At 46.0% G+C, this 14396-nt stretch overlaps 1 protein-coding gene across 1 annotated transcript in view; it reads left to right on the top strand.

The window, feature by feature from the left end:
• The first annotated feature begins 11070 nt into the window (after positions 1 to 11070).
• The window catches only part of RSPO3 (R-spondin 3), a 76190-nt gene continuing 72864 nt past the window's right edge, over positions 11071 to 14396 (top strand). The window contains exon 1 of the mRNA XM_057739151.1: positions 11071 to 11519. Within this exon, the coding sequence (XP_057595134.1) occupies positions 11423 to 11519 (97 nt within the window). The 5' untranslated portion in view covers positions 11071 to 11422. The remainder of the gene's footprint in view (positions 11520 to 14396) is intronic.

Genomic DNA, 14396 nt, shown 5'->3' on the forward strand with positions numbered 1-14396 from the left:
GGAGCCCTGTATGTAAAGCACCCTGAAGCCCCTTAGGACTTGGTGTTCCAGACTGCGGCAATCACAGCAAAAACGTGCACTTCAGAGGGAGGGAGCTGTAGCACCAGACGGAAATATTTGCCAAGAAAATTAAATTAACTACAAAATCCTTCTAGTTCTCTAAAAGACGTGTGTGTGTGTGTGTGTGTGTGTGTGTGTGTGTATAAATTCAGTGATAGCAAACATATCTTACTCCAGGGGTTTCAGCTGTGTCATCTTTCAGTCAATGTTGCCCATTATCAGTAAGAAACTGTTGAATCTTACCCTGTAAATTATCCATTATTTTTATTTTGATGGAAATTGTTTATTTTAATTCTCTTATTTATTCTCCTTCACACGTCTTGATTTACATATACTAGGATCTATGTTGACTGAAGGAATCAGAATCTGACTTAAAGGAAATCTCAGTAGCGCGATAACTACAAAGCTGTGTTTCTCACTCATGTTGTATGTCCAACACAGTCAGGGGCTAGGGAGTGAGAGGGTGCTTCACCCTAGTCCCCCAGGGACCTAGTCTGATGAAGGCTTCATTTCATCATGTGCTTCCATGAACATCACAGCACTAGAAAGAAAATGTGGTAAACCTGACTCTGCTTCTTAAAGCTTTTATCTGGAAGTGACTTAGTGTGACTTCTGCTCTCATTTCTCTCCACGTATATAGTCTATGCCTAACTTTAAAGAGAGGGAGGGGCAAGGATGTGAAATCTCTACATGTGTCCAGAAAGCATAGAGAAGAGAGATAGACTATTTGCTGAACAGTCACGTGCCTACCACATGAAGCCATGCCAGGGCTAGCATTATAATTATTACAGGGAAACTCCTGTGGTCACTTTCAACCCATACTTGAATGCTGTACAAGATGTCTCCGGCCCCCAAGAAGATCTGTCCTTGAACTATTAGGTTAGGTCCCACCAGCATAGGGAGGAATTTTAGTTCATCCTCTGATCTTTGATTATAAGTTCCTTATGGACATTTTACACAAGGCCCTCGATAAGGGTAACAACTGTATCCCTCCTATATGAAAAGAGACACGAATGATTGCTTGTCAAGAGGAGACTACACTATAATTTCTTTATCCTACTCTCCTACTGTATTTCTTTCAGTTCCAGAAGAATTCTCCACATCCTCTTCCTTATCTTTAGTGACTACACTGTGACTTTCCCTGGAACCCTATATTTGGATTTCCAACTTTGCTTGTATACATAAAGGAAAGTTTTAAAGTTTAGAAATATCTTGTCTCTCAGAAAATCCATGGCAAGGTGAACATTACTGGAAATTCAGGAAAGGCAGCACTGAGACTCAAAGCAGAACAATGAAATTGTGGTCTAGGTGATATCTGCCCTAATCCACAAATAATAAACGTCCTTGATTCAATAGATAGAGTAGATGTAGGGCAACATAATTTTCAGAGAATGAAAAATTCATGTGCTTAACATTTTCACAATTATTATCTTCAAATTAAGCAATGTAGAATATTAAACTTCAGGACTATAAATTAAAATGTTTTTATTAGCTGGTACAGTCTTTATTTAAAATGTAGCACAGGTCCTAATATACAATCAGAAATATCTGTGTTGTCATTGAGGGTTCACCCAATTAAGCATTTAAAAGTTGGTCATATCAGAGAAAATCCTTTCATATAATTCTCACTAAGAAGTATCAATAATGGCAGTAATTTTGATAACAATTAATTTTTTAAAAATGGATAATAAGTAAAAATGGCATAGTATGTTTTGCCTCATTTTTTTGTATTCAAGAGTATATACTCATCTATTTTCAATCTTCGAAGCACTTTCTGGATACTTTTTCTTCTTTCCTAAGTCATAGCACATACCTACTCTCAGGTGAATCTATATCAGGGAATTTTAAATTATTTTTAGAACAATCCATTGTTTAATCTTTGACATAATCTCCTCCTATGGCAAGGGAATTGCAAAGAGGTGTCCAATTTTTATTACATTTTTATTAATGCTTCACTGGGTCATCCCTAGAAAACTAATTCATCCTTGAAACAGTCACACCTCCCCTCCTGCTGCTGCTTTTTCTTGCAGCTTCTGTTTCGGCCCTTACTTTTCAACCTCCAATAGTCACTGAGCATCCTTATTAGACACAAATCTCCCACGCACTCACATTTCACAATGCCCTGCACATATTGGACCTTCTCCCCTTGCCACATGTCAGAGATCTGTTAAGAAAAAAACAATCTAATTAAAATAATTTTCTTGGGAGTGTTTGCATTTAAATAGATTTTTAATTATGATGACTTCAAGTAGTATACATGATGATGTGAACAATATCAGCAATGGGACTAGACAGATGAAAAATATATATAGTCATATGCACACATAGAGAAATAGCAAAGCAAGCTATTTATATAAATATAATTATTTGGAGGAGATATCCTCAAGTTATTACATGTCTGCTAAAAGCCAAGCTGGCCTTGACTTTCTAACTACTATACCACGTATCTTAACAAAAACATGAAAGACACCATACTTTATATAAGTTACAATGCTACCAAAATAAGTATGAATTCTTATGACCACAAATAATGAAAATTCACCATAAAGTCATGCAAAATCAATGTGCTATTCTTAAGTAAGTCAGAGAGTCAATGAACACCGAGGGAGTAAATCTATTAGTTTACTTGCCTTCTTTCCTAAACTTTAAAGCTAAATCTATTTTGTAGGGCAAAATGATCATACCTATTTTATTAAATCTTAATATTATGAAATTTAATAAAATAGTGGCTTCACCTTATTAAATTCCTTAGTTTTCCTGTGCTCTTAAATGATAAATCTGTCAGTTTTTGTAGGCAAAAGGAAGGCCTCTCAGGAAGAAGGCATTTATGCAGTAGTTCTTTTTAATGAGGAGCCCTCTATTTTGTATTCACAAATCTTAATGCTTATCTTAGCCCTTGAGAAGAGAGAAACGAAGGAAAATAACAGGCTGAAGTTACCTCTATATAAGGGAAGCTCTTATGACTTCCCCTAAGAAGTCATGAGTTCTCCATGAGTTCCAAACAATAACAGCTCTCTACTTATGGACTTAAGTCCAAAATTTTGTCCGCAAAGTTTCCTGGAACTCTGCACTGATTTGATATTCTGAGACCTCAACACTAGAATTGAAACTCAATCTAGAGAAAGAACTAATACAGAACTAGAATATTCTTTACAGACAGAGTACATGGTAAACCTCCATTTTGCTTCCTTGTTTCATTCACTGTCAGTTTCTGATCCACCCACCCTTCCCACAAAGGGTTCAAAAGCTTGACTTTATACAGAGGCCAGCAACTGATCATTAGCTCTACAATGGATTAAAAACAGCCAATGATGCTTTCCAGCTCCACATATCAAAAGATGGAATCTGTTGGGTAAACCCTGGAATCGGGGTTTGCTTTAACCAACCGAATATGGTGAAAATGACACTGGAGGATTTCCAAAGGGCCTTGCAGCTTCCCCTTTCATGCATCTAGAATCCAGAGTGCTCCATGATCAGAGGATGAAAAACTAACCAGGGAAAGAAACCTAACTTCTCTGTTATCTCAATTGAGCCTGGGCCCAGTGAGCAGACAGCTGAATCTAGCTTATGAGTGAAGCATATGAGCATATGAGCATATGGGGGGAGATGAGAAGGAGACTCAGTCAACCCACAAAACTGTGAGAAGCCATGTGTAGTTGACATTTTAAGTCACTGAGCTCAGGGGTAGTTTGTTATACAGAAATACGGAACAGAAACAAGCTCCCTGGGAGGAAAGTCCTTTGTTTCCCTCCATCTTCTTGCAGAATGTGTCTCACTGAGGCAATCTCACCTATAAATATAGAATACCACCTGCCAAATGAGAAAAAGTCAAAAGCAGGCTAGCATCCAAATGTCAGAACCACCAGCAAACCAGAAACTTTTCTATTCCTCATACAGGCTTAAAATTCCCTACATTTGGGGCATACCCCCCTAGGTCAACATGAAATCAAAATATGTTTCTAGAAAGAAAGGTTTATATAAGGGAAGAGAAGAAAGAAAGAATGGCAGAGCTAAGCCAATCCTTTATCACGAATGTGTGAGCTAGGGTTAAGTTTCAGAGTAGGGTGCGTCTAAAGGGGGAAAGACTAGATTGCCCAACGCGTGGACTCTGCAGGGGACATTTGGGTAAGGTTGGGTGACCAAAACACTGCCTGGGAGAACACGTTGCAAGGAAACACTAGAATGTGTAGCAAATGGTGGAGCGTTGGGGGTAGGGCGGAGAATGAGAGCAGCCAGGCACCTAGGAAGGCTGACCTTCATTTTTTTGTTGGTTACTCTAAATATACTCAAACACTTATAAGAAATTGGGGAAATGAAACGTCATTTTTCTCCCATGAGAGGACTCTACCCACAGTGCAGCTACAGTAAATTGGTCAAATCATTAACCCACAAAACCCCCTGCATAGGTATCAGCCATTAACAACACTCCCACATAGTCAATATTGAGCCACATTGAATTGCTGGAGGAGGAGGAGGCCAGATACCACTCCAGGAGTATGTCTGCCTCCCGAGCAAGCAGGCAGCCAACCTTGACCACTGACCTTCACAAAACAAGATAGAAGGAAAGCTTATGCCTCCACCTCTGAATTAGGGCCAGTCTAGGCAAGGGAAGGAATCCTTCCTTATCCGCATTTTAAGACTCGCCATTAGTCCTTTAAATGCGGCCCATCTTAAACATCGAATTTATCTCCCCCCACCTTTCCCCAAAGCATTGTTCCTTTTTCCTCTTCCCACAACATACCACCAGCCTTATCACAGAGCATTTATCTCATGGAAGCTTTAATGGTTTATGTGGTTGTCTCCCTCACTGAGGGTGTTCTACTTGAGGACAAGGCCCTAGTCTTCATAGTTTTGTATCTTTAGAGCCTCGCACGGTGCTTGCCACATGTTCAGTGAATGCTGAAAGAAGGATAACCAGCTGACCAAAAGCAGCTACCCAAATACATCAATAATAACAAATGTAAACCAGGAATAAGTAAATATATAGATGGAGAGAGGTTGTTTTGTTTTGTTTTGTTTTTTAATAGAGCTGCTTTGATGAGCTGTTTCCTTAAAGCTTGTTGTTGAACATGCCCTCACGTGCCTCTACATGCCATTTTATTTCTGTCATAAACCATAACGTTGTTTTTAACCAGAGCACCCATGCAACCTATAAAGTCATCCCTTCCATAGTCTTGTCTTAAAAACTGTGCATAAATCTCTGCTTCTTTGTCCAGCCTGAAGTCACTCACAGCAGGCACTGTCCATGTACATTTGTGGAATGAATGGATGACTGATTTAACCGTAGTTGCCACCCTTCACTACCCTTTCCAATAAAGTACCCTCACTCACCTATGGATTGTGAAAGACTGGTTTTAGACCTAGCAGGAAACAATAAATAAAAAATGACATACAAAACAGCCTTAAAATCAATGTTATCTTTTGCTGCTGCTGTATCCTGACTGCCTTGCGCCTTCCTTTCCTGTGTATCACCTTGTCTCTGATGCCTGGCTACAATTTTGAACATGAACTTCACTTTGTTCCTTGCCATTCTGATTCTAGTGACTCAGTCTGGGTTAGCCCATAGCCTTGCTCTGATGTCTCTTTATGCCTGATTCTTTACTTGAGAAGCCTTCCTGGCTTGTAACCCTGATGCCTCCACTGTTTCCCTCCCCTTCACCCAACTCAGTTTTAATCAGAGTGCATTCCTCTGGAAAGGCCAGATGACACGGTAGAAAAAGCGCTGGCTTTAAGTCAGACAACTTGGTTTCAAAACCCAGCTCTGACACTTGTGTATCACTTAGGGACCCTGCAAGAACTTTTGGAAGATACTTTTACAAAAGGACTACTTATAATAGCACAAAGTGAAGGGAAACAACAGGAGGTGCTAAGGTACCCAGGAACTAGCCATTTCCACTCCTAGGTAAAGAGGCAGGGACAGTCAATGGTGTTATTGAAAACTGGTTAAGAACTAGGGCCACAGAAAAGGGGCTGCTTGACAGAGCTGTGGTCACCCTTAGAGATACAGCCACTTTCAGAATGATGCCCAAGCAGGGAGGGAGTAGAATCACTCTTTCCTCTTATACCCTGATCTCCTGCTGGTGCCCCCCACCCCCACCCCCCACCGACTGAACTCAACCAGAGGAAGAAAGCTCTGGCGATTAGTCCATAGAAATCAACATCCTGGGGGTCAGGGAGGGCAGAGAAAATCGGTGTTGGGGCACTATAGCCAGAATAGTTTCTATACAAGTTTAGGCAAGGAACTTTATCTTTCTGGCTTACGACGTCTCATCTATGAAACAATGCGTTTTGAGACAACGCAGGCAAGAGTGCAAGAGCAATTACAAAAAAGTTGCTCATTGAAATTATCCCTCATGTAGCCTTGCCCATGACATCTTATAGGATTTGTATGCCATTGACAGTAATCCTTCAACCCAAATCTGGGACTATGGCCACTCAAGCTTCACCGTTGACTTTCTGAAGCGTTTCCTGGGACAAAGGAGACGTGGATATCCTCATCCAAAGATATGGGTAGGAAAAAGAAAGGAATAACACAGCGTAAAAAAGAAAGGCCGCACAGTGAAATCCATGTTCCTTCCTCACTCACAAGTCCTAAAACCAAAAGGAGATTGAGTAGCATCTCCATGATGTGCAAAAGTGCTTTTCACTAATCTCTCTGGGCATCTGCCCAGAATCTAAGGTTTAAAATGTGTTCCTCCTTGTCCCAAAGTCTAGAGACATCTAGACAGATTAAACTCGTCCTGGACCTAATTTGCCAGGCCAGAGTCATCTAGGATTCTTGTAAGGGTTTAGGCATTTCCAGAAAATCAACGCATTTACAGGCAGATTTCTAAATCTGGACCTATTCAGTTAAACATAATTCTGCAAGTGAAAGCTGTGATGTCACATAACTAGAAATAGCGTTGACATTTGCAATTACAAGTCTGTCTTTCTTTTTTAGATATATTGCCATTGTTTTCAGAGCTAAAAGGGACTTTGGAGAGGATTTAATTGAATTCTCTCATTTTTTCAGATAAAGAAACCTGAAACACAACAACAAATTCAGAACAAGGACTCACTCACTTTGATCCCTAGATTTCTTGCCCTTCTTGCTACAACACACAGCCTGTTTCTGTTAAAGCTCTGTAGTCAAACAAAATTTTCTGAGGTAGTAAATTATTTATATTAAGTACTACCAGATATCCACTTTTTAGATGAGCCCAGCAATGAACTGATTTGTGAAAGTTTTTAAAAACACGCACACCAGACAGTGCTCACCACAATTTTATAAGTGTCTCATAACTTCATCTGGGAGGAAGAACATTCTTTCTTGTTGACAGAAAGTAATTCATCATGGGTCTTGATTTTCTTATGTTCTTAATGCTATATAACCATTTAATCATTCTTCAAGTTGCTATAATAATTCTGTCTCCTTTATTTCTTTCTCTAAAAATAGTAGTTTCCTTCATCTACTCATTTCAATGACTTTTAAATACTGCTGTCTGCTCTCTGTTTCAGGGATGACTTCTAGCTGCATCAGTTACACAGACCCCGCCCACAGTACCCTGCTTGACTTACTCAGATGCCTCCAGGTCTGAGTAACTGGAGAGTTGAGCATTTTCAGGATCTGCATGTTAGCTCTGTGGTATAATGACTGATGTCAGCCCAAACTTTGCCAAACATCTCTCATCACTGCCAGTTATGTCCCATTCCAAACTATTGGGTTTGCTCTCTCTTTCTGGAGCACAGCCCCCTTTCACATATTTGTAGCATAGATTCGACAATATGACAATCATTTTCTTTCCTTAAAGTGCCACTGCTGCAAGGGACAAAAATAATGTGTTACTGTTGTCACTGCCTGGCGGGGGAGGTAGTAAAGGAGAGATGAAAAGTTGCAGTAACTAGTCTGGATGTGTTTAACCCTCTTTCTTTGTCCAAAACTAGTCTGTTCTCCTGGCCCGACTCAAACTCCTGGTATTCTAAACTCCCTGGGACTTTAATGTTTTCTGGAGAAAAACAGCAATCAAATGTTGACTTCTATGCTGAGCCTATGGCTTTTAACTTGCTTTAGGCTTGGGCCCTGGAATCCATTGGCAGTCACAGGCTTCTGTGAGCATTGTTTTCTTGATTAAAAAAAAAAAAAAAAAGTACTATGTTGCACAAAATAGGCCATGGCAAGCTTTCCATAAGCTGTAAGGACAGTTGAGGGACGTAAGACTCAACCAAGCAAGTAAATACACATTTAATAGTATAGTAACATGGATCAGGAAAAAGTTATTCTAAAGCATAGCGTCAAGAGAGAAAGAATACACTCGCCGTTTATTTAATGTTTTCCTTATGTTTCCTCAGAGAAGCACTTATTGCTTGACAAGCTTTTCCTGCCCACTGCATCTAGTACTTCTTTTCTGGGATGGCTCAAGAACTGCAGCTTCTCACTGTGTGTGTTTATTTATTTACACAGCCATTCCTGTCCTCATCCAAGCTAACATATGTCTGCACAACACACAGTGAAAAGTAAATGTCTTTCTTCGTGTTTATTTCCCTGAACTTGTTCACCAAATTGCTTTTTTACATCCCCTTTTGCAATCTCATCCCATCCGGCTCAAGTATCCTGGATTAGAAAGGCCCTCTCTGGAGTCCTTTTCAAAGGGAGCCTCCCACAGCCTTTAAATCCCCCACGTTTTATGGTGCAGATATTCAGGATCTGAGGTATTAAGTAAGAAGGAAAGCAAAGCTGACTGAAAAGGGCACAGAAAAATAGAGTAGCTTCTTTCTCGTATAATCGTTGTTGGAATTGTCCTGTTATCTGCAACTTTTCTGGTTGAAAGTAATAAACTCAGTCATTCACAACTGGGCATTATGCAACAGATAAAGGGAGGGAGTGTGCGTGTGATGTATGGAAAATACAGTTCAACCACAGAAAGAGAAATGTTGCAAATGGGAACTTTTAAAATAAGGCCCAAATCATAATCTTGAGGGGTTGTTCTCGTCCCCATAATGAAAAACCTAAAGGAAACTATTCCTCCCTTCAAAATTCCAATACAGGTATGCAGAGTAATAAATGATGCATTATTAAGGAATTCACATGGAAAGGCCAATCTGTCAGATTCTAATTTTTAGCACCTTGACAGGAATGCCTATTTCATGTTCCCTTCCTTTTGCTTCCCGGCCATTTCACCTCCTCAGTCCTCACTTTTGGGATGTATAACAGCTACAGCTACACCACTGAAGTCTTCATAGGTACACAACAATTTGAAGCATTGCAAACTTGCAAAATGGAATGCATAGAAGCAATCACCTTTTTTCCCCACTGATTTATCAAAGTATAAATTAAGGCAACCCAATAATAGGGATTACAAATGAATAAGAGGGAGAAAAATACACCTTAATTGTTTTCCTGCAAGGCTTTAGCTATTTTCTAAACCTAAATTATTTGAGCATAAGAATTAGCAAGATATTTTTGAATCAGGAAACTTTTCAAAGCCACCTCTCGGAAGTCTGGGGCTGTGTAAAACTGTAATGCTATATAGAGTGCAGTCCTTGAGCTAGTCTGTGTAATACAACACATAGGGCAGATTTATGTTAAAATCACTTTGGGAGCTTGTGACTTTCAACTAAATACTTCTTTAGCAACTACTGGAAGCTCTTCGACTTGTGCTACTGGAGAAAAGAGGTGTGAAGCTACCACTGACTAATAAGAGCCAGCGTGTACCCCGCTCTGAAGGGCCAGCCCTCGGCTCTCCCACCCCTCGGTGGACCCAGGAAGTTTATTTTCCGCTGCCAAGGGCCCCTACCTGCACTGGGAACAGAAGGAAGTAGTGGACCCTCTCCTCCTCCCCCCAAGCCCGGACAAATCTTTCCAAATATCATTCCAGTCTCCCAGATGAGAAACCAAATTGCACAAGAGATCTCCTCGAGAAGACTGAGAGACGGAGGGTGAAGAGAGAGCGGCACTGAGCGAGGGCAAGCTGACTGCGGAGGGAACTGCCTGAGGGGAGGAGGAATCTTCCAGAGCCTCAGCAAAGATTCCGTTTGGAGAAAGTCGCAGCACAATTGAATTTCCAAAGGGTGTGTGAGCGCACACACCTCCGAGTCCTAAACCCTTAGGCAGGTAACAGGCTGCCAACCTAACCACCAGTGCCCACTGAGCTTCCCCCCGGACCAACAGCCAGGCGCCCAACAGCAGCTACTTTTATTAAAGAAAGTAAAGAAAGGAGAAAAGCAACAGAGGAGGGGCTCAAGAGAACTGGGAAGGAGTCCGCAGCCAGAAATCCTCCAGCGACCTGCCAAGAGGGCGAGAAGCGAGCTGCCGTGGAGCAGTGGTTGCGCGCCCGCGCCGGGCGTGGAGACGCGAGGGAGCCGGGACGCTCGGCCCCCGGGAGCCGGGGGCGCCCAGCCTGAGGCGGTTGAGACCGGCCAGACTCTGGAGTCGGGGGCAGGGGTGGGGTGGGGTGGGGGGTGGTCTCGCAGCCACTGGACCTTCCACCTCCACGCTCCCAGCCGGAGCGCGCCCACCTCTCCCCGCGAGAGCACCCCTCTTTGGGGCTCTTGTGGGCACGCAGTGCCTCCCGCACTCCCTGCGGCTCCCGTTCTCCCGCCTTCTTCCCAGTGTCCGGAGATGCTCCGCCGCAGACCCGGGACCCCTTAGGCGCCTCTTCCCGTCTCTCTGCCAAATCGCGACGCCTGTACTTTTCCAGCTCCCTCTTTCCCTCTTGAAATTGAAAGTTATTGAGGTCGCTCAGGGTTGTTGCTCCAGCAGTTTCCTTCCCCGCCCCCGAGCTCCCCCCGCCCCCCGCAGCCATCCCCCCTCCCCCTCCCTCGCCCGGTCCCTCCTCCCTCCCTCCCTCCCTCCACCACTGGAGCGGCTCCTGCTCGCGAACAGCAGAAGCAGCTCGGGGTCTCTCCGCCGCCCCTTGGCCATGGCCGCGGTGCCGACGGCGCCCGCTCCCCTCCGCTCCCGGGGCCCCCGCCGCTGCCGCCGCAACCTCTAAACCCAAGGGGCCGCCACCGTCGCCACCGCCCACCCGGATCCCGCCCGCGGCCGCCGCCGCCGCGCACCATGCTACCTGCGGCCGCCCTGGCGAGGCCGCTAGCTGCTTCTGGAACCCTCACTTGCGGCATTGACAGCCACCGTACCGGAGCCCCCGCAGCTCAGGGCTCGGACAGTTTGAAAGTACAATAGTTGGTTTACCCTGACCACCCGACCCGCTTCGTTTGCCATCCCAGCTCGCCTACCGGATCTGAGTGGAGAAGTTGTCCGCTGCTTGGGTTCTCGCTCGCTCTCTGTATACGCTTAACACCTACGTCTATTTCTAAAACAGTCAATATTAATTAACAATCAAAAGGAAAAGGAGAAAAGGAAGGGAAATATTACTGGGTTACTATGCACTTGCGACTGATTTCTTGGTTTTTTATCATTTTGAACTTTATGGAATACATCGGCAGCCAAAACGCCTCGCGGGGAAGGCGCCAGCGAAGAAGTAAGTGCAGGCTTTTTTACGCATTTGCTCCCTCCCGCCGCGTTCACCTGTCGGGTCGCTTTGCCTTCCTGAGTCGGCTCCCAGCGGCAGCGGTCCTCCCACCCAGCACCCCACGCCTCGAGAGGAGGTAACAAGTTTAGGCTCCGATGTTGGCGTCTTAAACGCCTTCCTCTCCGCGCCGGTCTCTTCCCCCGCATCCTCCTGGGTGCCGGAGTCTGGCGGACCCCGCGCTAATGTGGCTCCCGCGCCCTCATAACTTCAGGTTCGCGGAAAAGTTCGGTCCTTCCTTAGACTAGCTCTAGGGATTTGTGCTTTCCTCCCGACACGCGGACGGGGGCCTCGAGCCCCCAGGGATCGCGTACGCCCCGCGGGCAGGATGCCCCTGACTGGTGAGTTTCCGCAGTGGGAGGCGCGGCCGCGGCGCCCGCTCACCTTGTGTCGCCACCTCGGGTGGGGAGACCTCGCAGGGTCCTCGCGCGGCGCTGGGGTCGCGAAGAGCTTTCCAGCCACTTGGGAAATGGCGAGCGAGCGCCTGCGCGGCCGCTGCCCCCAGCCACGCACGAGTGGAACAGAAGGGCGCGCTGGGCGCTGGGGCTCCGCGCGCCTTTGCGCTTGCGGAGCCGCTCGGGGTCCCACTCCGAGGAAAGTGAGGGCTGCCAAACCGGCCGCTGGGAGCCGGAGGTGCCAGGTTTCCAGTTACAATCTTGCCTGTCACGCGTGAGCGCTTTTACCGTCTCAGGCCCTTTCAAGTGGGTCCCCTGGGGCAGCACACACTGAGTGTGGGGTTCCCCTAAAGACTCAGGCTCGCCTTCTCTCTGCCCCTTATCCTGATTCCAGTTACTTGGAAGGTAGGCTTGTGAAGGCTTCCTACGACAGTGCCCTCGCTGGGATGAAACGGGCACCACCACTCCCCAAGGGCACCCTCAACCGCGGTTGGTCTGTTTCAAGGTGGAGGCTTTCATAGATGAGGAGTCGGACCCGAGAAGGGCACCTCTCCTTGCTCCCGGGTAGCCCGGTGCGCTGGCCGCTCTGGCGTCTGTGCAGGCATGGGGAGTCCCTTCGCGAATAGAACCGGGGGGCGACCCTGGCTCCAGCATGAGGGGCACTGGCGGGGACCGGGAGGGAGAAAACTTCCCGGGGCTCAGAGAGCGATGCTGTTGCCTTGACCAACTCGAACCTCCGCGGTCCAGGAGCCAATGACGCTTGGCGGCGCATGGTTCCGCGCACAGAGCCAGCTTGGATCGCTGGCCGACGAAGACCCTCAGGCCAAGCGCGGGTACAGTGCAGAGGACACAGCACAGGCTTGTGTGAGACGGAGGTTTAGTCATCGCTTCTCCGCCACTGTTTGTCTGTGCCCTGTCCCTAGACGTGAAGGTCCCCTGAAAGCTGCCTTTGTGCCTCTTGCGTAGGGCAGACAAGGTTTGATTCACCTGAAAATTGCCTTTAAAAAATGTAGCTGGGCCAAAGCGCTAGGGGCTCCCGCCAGGTCTCGATGCCTCTAGGATCGCGTAGCAGGGGGCAGGAGGGCCTAATCTAAACACGTCAGGGCATCCGATTTGTTATTCTTGGCCTCTGAATGGTTGTATTCTTCGAAACTCCTCCACCCACCCTTTCACACGAGCTTTGCGGCCGCCTCACAAAAAAAAAAGTTTGGGGCTCGAGCCTGCCCTCGTTCCTGGCTGTCCCCAGGTCCCCTTCTCGCAGAGTCGGGCCGGGGGAACTGGATCGCAGGTCGTTGGGGAGAGAGAGAGATGCGGGGCACAAGCGCAGCCTCCTGCTTTACATCCCTCTTCCAGCCGGTAGCCACCCGGCGCCCGTGGCTCACACCCTTCTTCACCCCACTGAGGATCCCAGAGCCAGGAGCCACACAGTCGCAGGGGAGGGACAGGGTCCTGCGTGTCGGTGTTAGAATTGTCTCCGATTGCAATCTGGGGGCCCCTGCTTCTGATGGAAGACACCGGAAAGAAAGCTGGCCACCTCTTCGTTCTCACTTCCCCCAGCGAGGACAGCGGTGCAAGAAGCTGTTTAGTGGTGCTGCCCCAAGTCTTCTGGGAGCAGAGGGGGATGGGGCACCTCTAGGCTGGGACTGGAGAGGACTAGAGAGTCCAAAGGCGAGCTGCTTTTTGATATGCCTTAATCGTCTCAAGGTCAAGTCAGAGGCGCCCTCTTGTTGTGTAGCGGGGATGAGGGAGGGAGTGGGTGGAATTGTTTTGAAATTCCGATTGTTCTGTGGGTGTGGGGCCCAGAGAGAGCTCCCCTAGCCGGGGATGCTCCTTGCTCCTTCACACTGGAGTCGGCCTTTGCTCCTGGGGTTTGCTGGTGCAATCCTGGGAGAGGGGCGACCCCTTGCGTTCTCCGAGGAGACAGACGAGACTCTCTTGGCAGGTGCAGCATGGGGTTTCGTGAGGGTGGTGGGGGTTTGATTTTTTGTTTTTTGAGGATAGGGTAGGGGTAAAGCGTAAGGAGAGAGATTTGTTAAAGGTTCGGAAATTCAAGGTCAAATTGCATGTGTACATACCTGTTTCTTTGGAAATTCTGAAAAAAACGTTTTCTCAAATAGGGACTGGGAAAAAGTCGTTTAAATGAAAAATAAGGTAGTAGTCAAGGGTATTCTAGAAAGAAACAGCCTTTCGTATTTTTTCCTCAAGAGACAAAGTATTTAAGGCCTGTATTTAAATAGTTTCACTCTTCTAAACTTTTAAATCTTAACTAATGATTTCAAGTTTTTGAAGCGGTCTCTTGAATGTGTTGGTAGAAAAGTTTCTTGCAAAAAAATATCCATTTGCAGTGTTAAATATTATCAAGTCTAAGGAACCATGGCTAATCCTTAGATAAAGCAGATAAAGCTATATCAGTACTCTCCTGTTTCCCTCAAGT

This window comes from Hippopotamus amphibius, chromosome 6, assembly GCF_030028045.1.
Source record: "Hippopotamus amphibius kiboko isolate mHipAmp2 chromosome 6, mHipAmp2.hap2, whole genome shotgun sequence".
Classification (NCBI taxonomy): Eukaryota; Metazoa; Chordata; class Mammalia; order Artiodactyla; family Hippopotamidae; genus Hippopotamus; species Hippopotamus amphibius.